General features: G+C 37.1%; 1 protein-coding gene across 5 annotated transcripts in view; it reads right to left on the bottom strand.

The window, feature by feature from the left end:
• LARS2 (leucyl-tRNA synthetase 2, mitochondrial) overlaps positions 1-12,928 on the bottom strand; it is an 89,510-nt gene that overhangs the window by 67,313 nt on the left and 9,269 nt on the right. For all 5 annotated transcript variants that reach the window (XR_011698336.1, XM_071561370.1, XM_071561369.1 and 2 more), the window contains exons 4-5: positions 7,201-7,292; positions 3,132-3,192 (exon numbers count right to left, since the gene is read on the bottom strand). Coding sequence is in view for 4 of the 5 variants with exons in the window: in XM_071561370.1 (XP_071417471.1) it covers positions 3,132-3,192; positions 7,201-7,292 (153 nt within the window). In the remaining variant the exon portion in view is untranslated. The remainder of the gene's footprint in view (positions 1-3,131; positions 3,193-7,200; positions 7,293-12,928) is intronic.

Below are 12,928 nucleotides of genomic sequence, written 5' to 3'. Positions count from 1 at the left end.
TGAAAAACCCGATCACCAGGGATGCTCTGATTATTGTTATCTTAAAACCAAAACATAACTGCAACGCTGAGGATTTTTTTAAATTTTGCAGGTGTTCTTAATGTCTCTTGGAGACATTTCTTTCATGCTCAAACTTCAGCTTTTTAACCTTGCATCTGAGAAACATAAATGTTTAGGAAAAAAATGTTCTCTCTCTTATTGTTTTTTTTAAATATCTCCCCAAAATCACACCATTTCAAAGTGATTTAAAAACACAATATTTCTTACTCAAGGCACTCAAAATATGTCCATGTTTCAGGATAAAAATATCAGATAACTATTAGTCCTTCAAGCTTCAGTAAAGCAAAGTGCTAACGGAGTGATTTCATGCATTCAATTACATTTTTCATTTGCTTACATTTTCTGTTCAGGAAAATAATTTTAAAGTGTCTTTGTAACCTGACTATCCCAAATCATCTAATTAGCTTTTAATGTCATATTTGTGGTGCCTTACTGATTAAATAATTTTACTGACTGCTACAACACAAACATACTTGGACATTTTGATTTGTAAGACAGAGAACAACCAAAAAATCCCCACAGATAAATAGAAGGAAATTTCTGTTATTGCAGGTGCACCAGGATTTGTTTATCATAATTTTATCAAGCAATAAAATTAGAACTAGTCTTCATGTTCCTGGACAGGAATTTCTCGACCAGAGACATATTTATAAGGAGCCAGATTCTTAAACACTGCTACATGCACTAGGTATTCAAAATGGACTTTTCCCCCTTCCCACTTCTTTACTCCTTTATAGTTTTTAAAATGGTAACATTCACTTAAGTTCCCTTCCCAAGACCCAGCCATACACTCTAAGCTGGCCCCACAGGACAGAGACAGTTACCATGAAAGGGTTCACACTTTAAAAGGCACCACATATTAAAATAGGGATCTAAGTCAGGGGAATGGGTCCCCCTCAGCATGTATTTTCTAAGTACTATGGCCTAGCATAATGAAGGGGCAGATTTAATCAACACCAGTGAAATTAAATTACAACCAAATTCCTGTTTTTTTGTAATGGTCCTGGTTAATTAGACTAACCCATATAAAATGTGTCTTTCTTGGATTTTTCACAGGAGTCACTAATGCCAGTGAGTTTGTTTGCAGTGTCACAGTGTTTTGTAAGTCCCTTGATTTAGAGCCATACAAGCATAGAATACTAAAAATATGCTCCTTACCTCAAAGAGCTCACTTTTTAGATAAGTACCTGCACAGCACAGTGCTTTGCTGTGCAAAGATGCTTCAGTTATCTCAGGAGCAGCACAGCTGAGGCCTTAAGATGCTCTGACCAGCCTCATTAGCCTTGCAGGCTTTATCATCCTGGAAAACACATTCTGCTACAGTTTCTGTTTCCACAGGTTCTTTCATGGCTAGCTCAAATATCTGTGCATTTGGAGATCATGCAGTATTTTAAGCATCATATATTTTTTCCAATGAATAAACATATTTCTAATGGCTACCATTCAGGTATCTCTTAGTCCAGTCCATAAGGCAGGCTTTCTAAATAAAACAAAACATATAAGCTAAGGAGTGAAAACTCTAAAATGTGTTACATTTCAAGGAAGACTTTTAGTTGTTTTAAAATCTTACCTTTCAAAACCACAAACTACGTGTCCCTTGAGCATTCTAAATTATTTCAATTACACAACAGGTCAAATGGAGGAAGTTGTAGAGTATCAGAGCCTTTTCCACAAAAGTATTTAGAGACTCCTGAAAGTTCACTAACCAAAATATGGCTTATTAGAAAAGTGAGGGTAAGCCTCAAAGACCAGGCACAGAGATGACAAGTGATTTTTCCCTGTGTACTTATAATTCCTACCATGGTTTGCCAGTTCTCCATCTCTTCTTCAAAATGGAAGGGATAAACAAAAGTCCATACATGGAGGTGAGTTTTCTCAATTTTCTTGAAAGGCAAACCAACCAGCAATGATAAATTTGTGTCTCTGTGTGTGTCTGTGTCTGTGTGTCTGTGTATCTGTGTGTGCACATAAGTGTGTTCCATAACAGCCTACGGATATCACTTCACTATTTAAAGTATGATTATACTACACATACTGAAAGTCTCTGAGAAACCACCAGTTTCAAATATGGAAAAATAATTGTCAAGCACGTGTGCAGTGAACCTTCTACAACAAACCTTTTATTTTCAGAGTAACTTGTTTGCTAGCCAGAAAAGTAAACCTTACTAAAAAGGCTTATACTGAAAAATCTTGCCATATACATGACATGATGAAATACGATTTTTTAGATGCAAGATATACAAATAAACAACTTCACCTTCAAGATTAAAGGAAACAGATGGCATGTCTCAGACTGTCAGAAAATAATGAATTCCCTTTTCAGGTCTACAATAATGCTGCAAAAATCAGGATTAGCATCTCCATCACTCTATTCAAAATCACATTAAGGTGATAACAGTTATTGCTGATAATATAAGGGTAGTGACTGACTTAGATTCACTGGTAAATGCAATAACTTTACAATTGCTTAAAGCACTAATTTCTTTTTTAACTGAAAATTGACATTAGCTTATGTGTGATTGTGTTTGATAAGTTTTTGAAGGTGAACCCCTGATACTCAAACACGAGTGCTTTAAATAAAATTTCTGTTTTCCAAAATGGTCATGATATGAACACCTATAAAAATGCAAGTTTATGCCATAAAACTCAGAACAGTATAACCAAGCCATCATTTTAATTTAGTAGCTTTAAACCCTCAACATACATATTGAAAATAGCACTCCTCAAAAAATACACACCTTAACACAAAGGCATTGCTGTTTCATAAATACCTGTTTAGACTATTGCCTTACTTTTAACACAGAAAATTGATATTTCAAAGAGATGAAAAAGCAAAGAGAAAAATCCAAATACAAAACTGAAATCACTTTAAAGATTCTCCTAAACATTGATATTATATGATGATATCAGTATGCCAAAAATGAGGGAAATCTGATAAAAAGCTTGATATCTAAACTCGTTACTACCAAAGACTTTTATATTGTCATAAATAAAATGGTGAAATTCCATGGGTTTCAATGTTCCATAATACAATAAAAGAAAGCAGTATCCATTTAAAAAGAAAATCTTACCCTTTCCCATGTAAAAGATAGACCTAGTGCATCAAACTGTTTCTTCATGTGTTGAATATTACTGTAAAATAATAATAAAAAATTAAAAATTATTAAAATACTTCCATTGTAGGCATAATTAAAATCAGGTGTTTATAAAGTTCTAAGCACTGGTTATCCTCTAAACAGTATGATCTCACTAGCAGTAAAACTCAGAATTGTCAGAATACTCTTCTTAAATAATAATTTTAGAAGTCCCTAGTGTATTCTGGTCCAATTTCCATGGCTATACAAGACAGCAATTTTTTTTCTCTTGATTTGAATGCAACTTAATAGTAAATATGGCTCTGCAGTTTGAAGGAAGCATTTACTGAAGCATCACTTGTCATTATTTATAATTATTTTTAATGCAGTGGAGCCAAAGAGCCCTCTGAAATCTTCTTGATGCAGTAGGATGCACTTTCACCACCAGCTTCATCCTGCTCTGTTCTGGCAGTGCTTCCCTGGTTGCATTTTGCTGTGGGTCTGGTGAGCGTGTGGCTACAGAATGACTTGAATCAGACTGAACTGAAGACATGCCCTACAAAAAGTTCTCAAAAAAAACCCCCACCAAGTTTTCTTTCTTCCCTCTGATCAACAGGCTGATCATACCAGTACTGTGGGCCACAAAAACAGCTGAGCCAACACAAAGCAGGTGGTGGGAGCAACAAGGAACTCCTGAACTTCTGGTGGCAGCAGAACACCTAAGTCAGCTCTGAAGTTGTAGGGCTAGACAGGACCAGATGTTGCCTTAGATCAATCATATTACTAATTGTGCTGGTTTAAAGGTGAACCAGCAGGGGAAATGAACTCACCACGAGAGAGATTATAAGTCAGACCTAAAATTTAATAATAATATTACAATAACAACACTGACACACAAGGGAAATTGCTTTCAACTCACAAAACGCCAGCAGTATAACCCAGTGTCCTGGGGCACAAACCCAAGGGGGTTTGTTTGCCCTTGTGCTGAGACCCCTGTGGTTCCTCCAAGTCCAGAGCAAAAGGAAAAGAAAAAACCTGTTGGTGCAGGCAAGGGCTGTGGTCTGGGCGAGAGCAGGGATCTCATCCTGTCAAGGTCCTGCTGCTGCTCTGGATCCGACGAGAGGTTCCCGAGGTCTTCTTACCCACCACTTATGTACCCTCAGGGAGCACTCAGTCCCTCCCCCTGGGCGGGGACTCACACAATGGGTGATTAACTCTGGGAGCCAGGGGGTGTTGAGCTGTTGATGGCCCATTAGCAGCTCCGCCCCCCTCAGGCTGGGTGTGAAGGTGATAATGGCTCCCTGGGCAACTGCTGCTAATGGCCCGTTGACCCTGGGGAATGAATAGAGGGGGTAGAATACACAGCTTTGATCACCCCCACACAGGGTTAGCTGGTCCCTCCTGCTGAACTAGGACACTAATGTAAAATCAGATACAGCAGAATACACAGTGAAGCTTTACTTTGAAAATGTACTAAATGCAGTTTACCAACATACCTGACATTGCACAATATTAATTAGTGAGAATTCATTCCCATACCATAAAATTGGTTAAATTTTCTTATGGACTTTTACCTTTCCATTAGAATGCATTATGTCAGGTAAAGCAGTATCTGTCCTCCCACAGGGACTAAGCTGACAGTCAGGAAACCAAGCATTTAATTCTGATCCAGAACAAACTTGCACTGCTGAATAGCTGAGTAATGCAAGTATTCAGTACCTGGAAAAGGCCTGCCTTTTCTAGTAAGCTATCTTTCCTGGTTTGGGTATACCAGGAAATCCTCTTATGGACTCATGGCTTTCACTGGAAGAAACAACCCTTTAAAGGCTGCTTTAAACAAAGCTCTGTTCAAAATTAACTGTACTGATAAAAAAAATAAAATTTGTGTATATTTTCACACAGCTTCTGCTACTATACTTACTCATGCTAACAAAATGTTCTATGTTTGTATAAATAACTGTCTTCAATTTATGTTTTTTCCTATCTTTAAGAATATAAGAAGTAATAATCAATTTGAGTTAATTTGAAATCATCTCTTCAGAAAATAAAGATGCTTTGAGAAATCTGGTTGCTCCCTCCTGAAATGAGCAAACTGAAAGGCTGAGTGTGCCCCTTTGTACAGGGGCAGCTGTGGCTGCACCAGGGATGACTAAAACACATCTGGCTGATGCCACAGCTCCATGTTCAGTTCAGTCATCCCCTCTGCAGGCATGAAAAACATGTAGGACAGGGACAGTGGAGAAAATGGGAGATGACAATTCCTTCGGTGGTCAGAATTTAAATGGCCTGTATGATGAACCAACTCCCTTGCTTAGTATAATCCAAAAAAATTTGATATGTAAATAATTTTTCTATTTGGATGCTGTTGTAATCAGTTCCAGTGATGATGTGCTACTTTTTCTGATTTTTTTTGTTATACCTAACTCTTAAAACTAGATAATTGCTCTTTTCAGTACTAGGACAATTTTCAAAGCCAAACTTCTCTCCAGTATAAAACATCTTGAACTTGCAACTCACTAGCTGAGCTCCTTAAAGTATATGGAACAATACACATCTATTTCCAACAAGAGAAAAACAGAAGAGCACAGAAAGCAGAAGACAATCAGCTCAGGCTGTGCCCTGCCACAGACTTTTTGATACAACCTTACAAACTGCTGAGACAGACTGAGCTGATGTGGTTCTGTGCTATTGCACAAGCCTCTGCCCCACATATTCACTGCTTTTACTCTGAGCCAGTTCAACTCAGATGGCAGAGGGGCTTTTGTCCGAGCTGGCAAGCTGAGCTGGTTCAGCAAGATGCTCTACGAGTGCCAAAGCCAGTGTAACAGGTAGACCACGCAGTAGAAAGAAGGGGAAAACAACAACCCTTCTGCAGTCAGCAAGTACTTAATGACAGCCTCGTTGTCTCAAAATTACAACCTCTGCTTCTCTGTGCCTCATTTGTCATGTGGGGAAGGATCACAGTGATGCTCTATCTGGTGAAGTTTCCATCAAGATAATTGAGGTAAAAACGAGACACTCATGTAACAGATGCATAGATTTGTTTTACAGCTGAGCCTCTATAGGCTTATTGAAGGAAGACAGAAACCATCAGTGCTACAATATAACAATATAATATGATAGGCCACAACACACTGCGCACAGGGATTTTTTCAGACTCTTTCAAATGAGCAAAACCAGGTTTTTGTGTCTTCACGGCAACCGGTTTTCAAGCATACTCTTGTCTAAACAATACATAAAGGCAATTTTAAAAAATTGAGCAGAAGCAACTCAGAATTTGAGTGTAGTGCCCACACGCATTCTCCTTAAGTGAAATCAGTTGCCATCATATTTTAGTTGGAAAAGTGTCAAGTCTCTTAAGATGGGACCAGAAGCATGAAAAAAACTCAAAGAAACAGCATTATCAAAGAAGGAAATGGATCAATCACAGCTGGATTCCTGCACCCAGAGCACAACAAACAGCTTCACTTAGGAAGACTGGTTTCCAAGTCACTTATAGAAACTGTTTACTTATATAACTTTTTAGTCATTTTAAAGAATATTAGGGGAACACGACACCAAATTCCATGGTCTAAAGCCCCAAATATTCCCAGAATTCAGCAGCAATAATGGCTGCTTAGCACTTTCCAAGACCCAGTCTCAAACACAAAAGCCATCTCCTTCCTCTCTTGCATGGCACTGAAAACTGGTAGTAACTCTAACTACGTAGCTCATAATCTTTAACTGTGTATTCTATACTAAGATTTACCTCACCATAATGAAATTCTGATTTATTTCACACAAACCAATTTGGGTGTTTGAGAAATGTCTCCCTATTGATATTCTACCATTTTACATTTTAAAATTCCTTGAGATTAAAACCTTGAAAATCATCCCAATATATTTATTTTTCAAATTTAAATCATCTGCACAGTCCCATAAAATGTTGTCAAACAACCTTGGTCCCAGATAACCCTGGTTCTTCCTGTACTATCTTTCTTCTACTCTGGTTTTTTCTATTTTCTTGGTTTATGGGGGCCACATCTCTCCATTTGGAAATACCACATTTCAATTCATCAAAACCTACCTTTCTGTCCATCTTGCAGGGTGAAGGCCATGTTCCACTGCAGCATTTTCTGCTGGTAAACCAAATGCATCCCATCCCATCGGATTTATCACCTGTCAGCAACACAGAAGAAAAACACAACGTTATGCAACTTTCTGAAATGGCATCAGCAACACACAGAGGGCTCCAAATAATGAACAAGGATCTGCATTCAGCATTTGCTTTGTCTGAACTGAACCTCTTCCAAACCTGCCAACTGCAGCCAGCTTTGCTGTAAAAGATGACTATGAAGCACACTTGCTATCTACAATGAGATGTTTGAGGGAGCTTAAAGTATTATGCAATAAATCTTCATGACTATCAGCACCAGGTTGAGGATGAAAAAATTCAGCCTTCCCTAAGTTTTTGTGGTGGTCAGAATCAGTGGTTTATGCTACTGCTGGGGAGAATCAAATATTCATTCTAAAAAAGAAGAAAGCAAGTAATAATAAGTGACTTTTTTAACTGTACTTGATGTGTACCCAACTATTTTTTTCTGTGATGAAGTAAAAAATTACCCTAAAATAACCTATATCCACCAGAAAAATTAAGACAAATAAGAAAACAGTTTTAGTCAAATTTTACTAAAATATCTTTTGCAAATGTAGACTCCAGACTGACAAATTGTATTTCATGACCACAAATAACAGTGGGGAAACAAGTTTACTATAAAATATTATAGATAATTTCTGTTGAAACAGAGATGTATCTTTCCTACTAGCATGAAAATTATTTTGAGAAATAATATAGCAATACAGCAAACATTAAAAAAACTTCTTTAGTAACCAGGGAAAGAGAGACCAGTACTTAAGACGCTCTTATTAAATACATACATATTGGAAACCTGATAAAACCAAACCTGTTTCTTAAACCTACAAAAGTGCTATAAATTCAACAATCATGATTAAAGTTACACCAGTTTAACAACAGCAAAACATAACTAGTATTTTACAAGTTTTCAGAAATCAAAATTTTTACCCTGTAAAATATGTATTTCTATAAAGAACTTGTTCCTTAGTGGCATGTAAGCAAACAAGCAATAAAAAAGCAATCTCAGCTACACTAATCTCATAATCTACCTCCTATGAAAACTCTGCTCGATTTGGAAGCATAAGTGCTCCTTTTGTCACTGCTTTGAATTATTTTTATTCTTTGCCACCACCTTCTAATCATCTGACTTAATGTAATTGTCCATAAAAAATATTTTAGAGATGTGTTTATAAAGATGCCCTCGGCACCAAGACAGTGTAAAAGCAACAGGATTTAACAGATGTGACTCCTCAGCACTTGTGTCAATAGTGATCTAAACCTAAACATGCTGTATATCATTTCTCTACTGATGCAGCAACAAAACTGAAGGTATTAACCTGTGATCACCTGTGACCCAAGCCAGCACAGTAAGGGTCCCTGCACAGCACATTTTTGATGTCTAAAACTAATAGAAATTGGAATGTCACTCGCTGTTACAACTTTTCCCTTTTATCAGACAAATTATTATTCCTTACATCACAATATCAGAAAACAAGAGTCCTCATTTCCTACTTCCCCACATTATGGAGGGGGGAGTCTTACATGGTAAGTCTCAATTGGAGCCTAAACCACATCTCAACATCCCTCCCCAGCCCTTTGCCTGGCAATCAAAACTATTGGGATAAAAAAGACAGGTAAACTTTACATAAACTACAAATCTTAACAGATTTTTTTAAGGATGCATTAAAATATTAATTTATGCAGCTCAGTTCTTTTTGACCACTACCATTGCTGACAACCTGTCTCTGGACAGACATGATGAAATAAATCAAATTTTTTTGGCCATGTATAAAACATATTTTCTCTATTTAAACCCCTTTTGTTGATTCTGTGATCCCTACAACTGCTTTCTTTTACCACAAGATGATGCACATTTAGGGAGATTAGAAAAACCACTCATGGTTAATTTTTGTAAAATTTGACTTTTAAAGATCTCCTGGATATAAACAGGCAGCCAAAAGCAAGGCATAATCTCACTTCTTACACTCATGAGCAAAAGGATACGGGAAAAATAGTTTCACTACAGCTACAGATTCCCCAAAAAGGCTTATGGATGTTCCAGACAGTTAAAGTGCAGACATTTTATCACTGTACTCAGGGCTAGAAAGAGTAACCTGTGCATGCAGACCTTCCAAATTCTAGCATTTTTAAAAAATAGATCATATTCACTCTTCACACTCAAAAGTTCAGTTTAATTATCAATAATCTTCCTCAAGTTAAAGAGCTGGAGAAGTATGCTAATTCAAGTTTCAGTAAGAAAACTGAATTTAAAGAGACATTAAAAATATCCTCAAATTAATCTCCAGGATGGATCTATTTATGTAGTTGCTATAGAGATGAATGTAACATGCACAGTGGTTTAGAAAATTATTTCAAGTTTATTGTCTCTTTTACTTCTCTACCATGAATGGATTTGAAAGGTTTGTGAAATGCATTTGTCTAAACAACAGGTCAGCTCCTTCTGGCTGCAATATGCAGATAAATGCCACAGTCTCCACGCAACATTTGGCATTACATCTTAACTCTACCTATCCAACATAAAACATGTCAAAAATCTCAAGAATGAAGAAAAGAAAATATTCAACTAACATGTCGAAAATTGGCACAAAGGAAAAAGGAACAGTCCAGCTGTTCAAAACAAATCAAAAATAGGGAGAAAAAATAGAAAAGCAATTCTGAAGACCAAAGGGCTTTCACTGTAGTTCCATGATGGGCTGGTCACAGGCTCTAACTAGTAGAAAACATGGTTGCTCCCTCCAGCATTACAAATAATCAGGAGAAAAACAAGTCATCCACTTTCTTCAGTGCTGACTTGATTGCTTCTGACAGCAGTCTCTAAACCTTATGCAACTCAGAGATCCGTTCTGCTCACTGGAGTAACCATTTTTCCAAGCATCACTTCTCTGTGCAGACAGTATTTTCTCTACGCTGCAAGGAGAAAGAAAAACACGTAATGACTATGTCTAGTAGAGCAGGAAGCCTGCCCAAGTCTAAGGATCTGGCAAAAGAAGGCAGGCTGTAGTTTCAGACATTTTATGACAGCCCGTGCTATCACCAAAGGTGTGCTGTCTGTTTTCACAATGAACTAGACATGTAAACTCCTGGCTAAAACTCCTAAGGTTAGTCTTGAACACGGATTACATTAATTTAAGATCCTGAGAAGTTCACATGATCAGGCAGGTTCAACTATGAAAGAGTGGCATTTCCCACCACCTCACACATTTTGCACAGGAACATAAAAAGTTGCAAGGAGGCAATTGAAGAGTGTGGGGAACAAAATGTTTCGTAACTACCACACCAAGCGTATTTTTCAGACACATTATTAAAAGGATAACAGTTACATCTTGAAACATTTTAAATCCCAAAGACTGACTGCAAATTAGCTCGAAGCTTTGCTTTAAGAATCATTTCAGAGCACGGTCAAAAAATCTGTTGATAACGATGACTGGAGCTCTTAATGTGAGTGTGAGACCAAGCAGAGGAAGACACAGTAACTCCATTTATTCATTTCTGAGATCTCTTCCTCTCAGAGGATTTTCATCTATTCACTGCTGTAACGATCAGCTCATCACACTGACAATTAGTAGGTGAGATCAGTTGCTATATAACACAGACCTGACAATGATCTCAGTTCTAAGCCTCCATCGACACAACTAGGACTGACAATTCAGTGAATTTTCCTTATCTTTGTAAGGAAACAAAGAACATGTTTGCTTTCCTGATATATGTCTCAGAACTATGACCAGGGAGCTGATGCATCATTCTTACAACCAGATCAATACATTCTAAATTTTAAGAGAGCAGAATCAGTGACAAAAAGGCCTGCAAACAAATACACACATTTCAAAGAACATGTAATAAAAAAGATGAACAAAAATGAAAATTAAGGCTTGCTGAAAAAGTAGTGATTTGAATCAGTACAACCAAGTTACATTCCTGTCTCTAGTTACAGCCCTCTGACACAGCTGATGTGAACTAACCAAAAAAGGCTGACAAAACAGGATCTGTGGCTGCAAGTTCCAGCTGAAAGAAAACAACCCCAAGTCCAGCAGCATCCTCCTTGCACTGGATCTCCCAACTGGACAACCCCACAAGTGAGGACATGCAGCAGGAGAGGGGAGAGCATAGCTGCTCCTTCCACTGACTGCCAACAACTGGGCTGAACTTGATGGAAATATGAACTGTAAAATGACATAATACAGGTACAACACATTGTAAATACAAGACCTCCACCTGAATGCAGCCTAGATTGTATTTTAAGTGTACCAGCAAATAAACACCATTGCACAACAGGGGAAAAATTACAACCACTAAAAAAACAAAAAACCCCAAGCAGATGAGGCCCTCCTGAAATAGATTAAAATTATGAATTTTTGAGCAATGAGTACATTCTAGCAAGGACTATTCTAATGCTTCTCTGCAACACAACTCTGCATATTAGCATTCTGAGAGGCACTTCCAAATTAAAAAATAATGAACCCACATAGATGTCTATCAAAACACAAAATGCCCTCATTTATTTTTTATTCTGACAAAATACACGAAATTATTCTATGTCCACACACTACCATAAACATTTTGAGAACAAAGTTGTCTCTTGTCTCCTTAATCTCACACATTCTTGTCTAACATAATTGCATTTAAAATTACATCTCGTTTTTCCTTGCAAAAATGAAACAGTGAACTCATTAACACCTTCAGTACTTGCTACAAGAAAATGGAAATGAAATAAAATTCAATTCACACACGATATTTGTAATATTTTCCACTTGATTTATACCACATGAAATAACCTGACAAAAGGACACAGCAGCCTCACACAGAAAAGGTGGGGAATAGCAGCTAATGATGATCAGAAAATGGATCTGCATTGAAATAATTCATCCTGCTGATGAATTAATTATAAAGTTTTAATTAAACTTGCCTGTCTGTCTTCAATACCATTCACTTTTGCAATTTCAAGAGTATTAAGATTCACTGCTGAAAGGGAAAACAATTACTGAAAATACATCCAATTTAAAAGAAGAGATGTTATGGATAAAACAGAAACGCTCTTTAAGTAATTTGGGGATATTGTGGAAATATCACTGACAATACTCTAATCTACCTATCAAGACCAGTTTAAGTATAAATTAAGAAATGTGATTCCAGCATGCAGGAATTTCACCCTGAATTGTCCAGTGATTATTCTTATTGCTGTACAACTCTCACATGTATCAATTTCATTAAAAACATATCACAGGAACTATTGAACTGAATCACTCTCTGTTTGCTGATCACTAAGGGAATTATTCTCACTCCTCTGAGAGGCACAAATTATCCACTTTGAGATTTATCAAAGACATGATAATGATAGCATGATAAAAGTAATGGTAAACACTCGTTCCCAGAGCAGCAGCAGACTGGAAATCTGCCACAGTGAGAATCACCAGGAATATCTCTGTGCCTCGTACCCGGCACTCTCATACAGGAATGCGAAATCTCTTCACTTCTTAAGAGAAATACATTTCAATTCAAAACACGCATGTAAATTCACACGAAGAATTTACGTGAAGAAAACACCACCAGAAACTGCACATTATACTCCTGGATTGGTTTATTAATAGATATAAATTCATAATTTAAAATACATCAATTACTCCTTAATAGCATATTATAAGAAATATGTTCGCAATAAGAT

This window comes from Pithys albifrons, chromosome 7 (genome assembly GCF_047495875.1).
Source record: "Pithys albifrons albifrons isolate INPA30051 chromosome 7, PitAlb_v1, whole genome shotgun sequence".
Classification (NCBI taxonomy): domain Eukaryota; kingdom Metazoa; phylum Chordata; class Aves; order Passeriformes; family Thamnophilidae; genus Pithys; species Pithys albifrons.
This window is presented reverse-complemented; position numbering and strand designations above follow the sequence as displayed.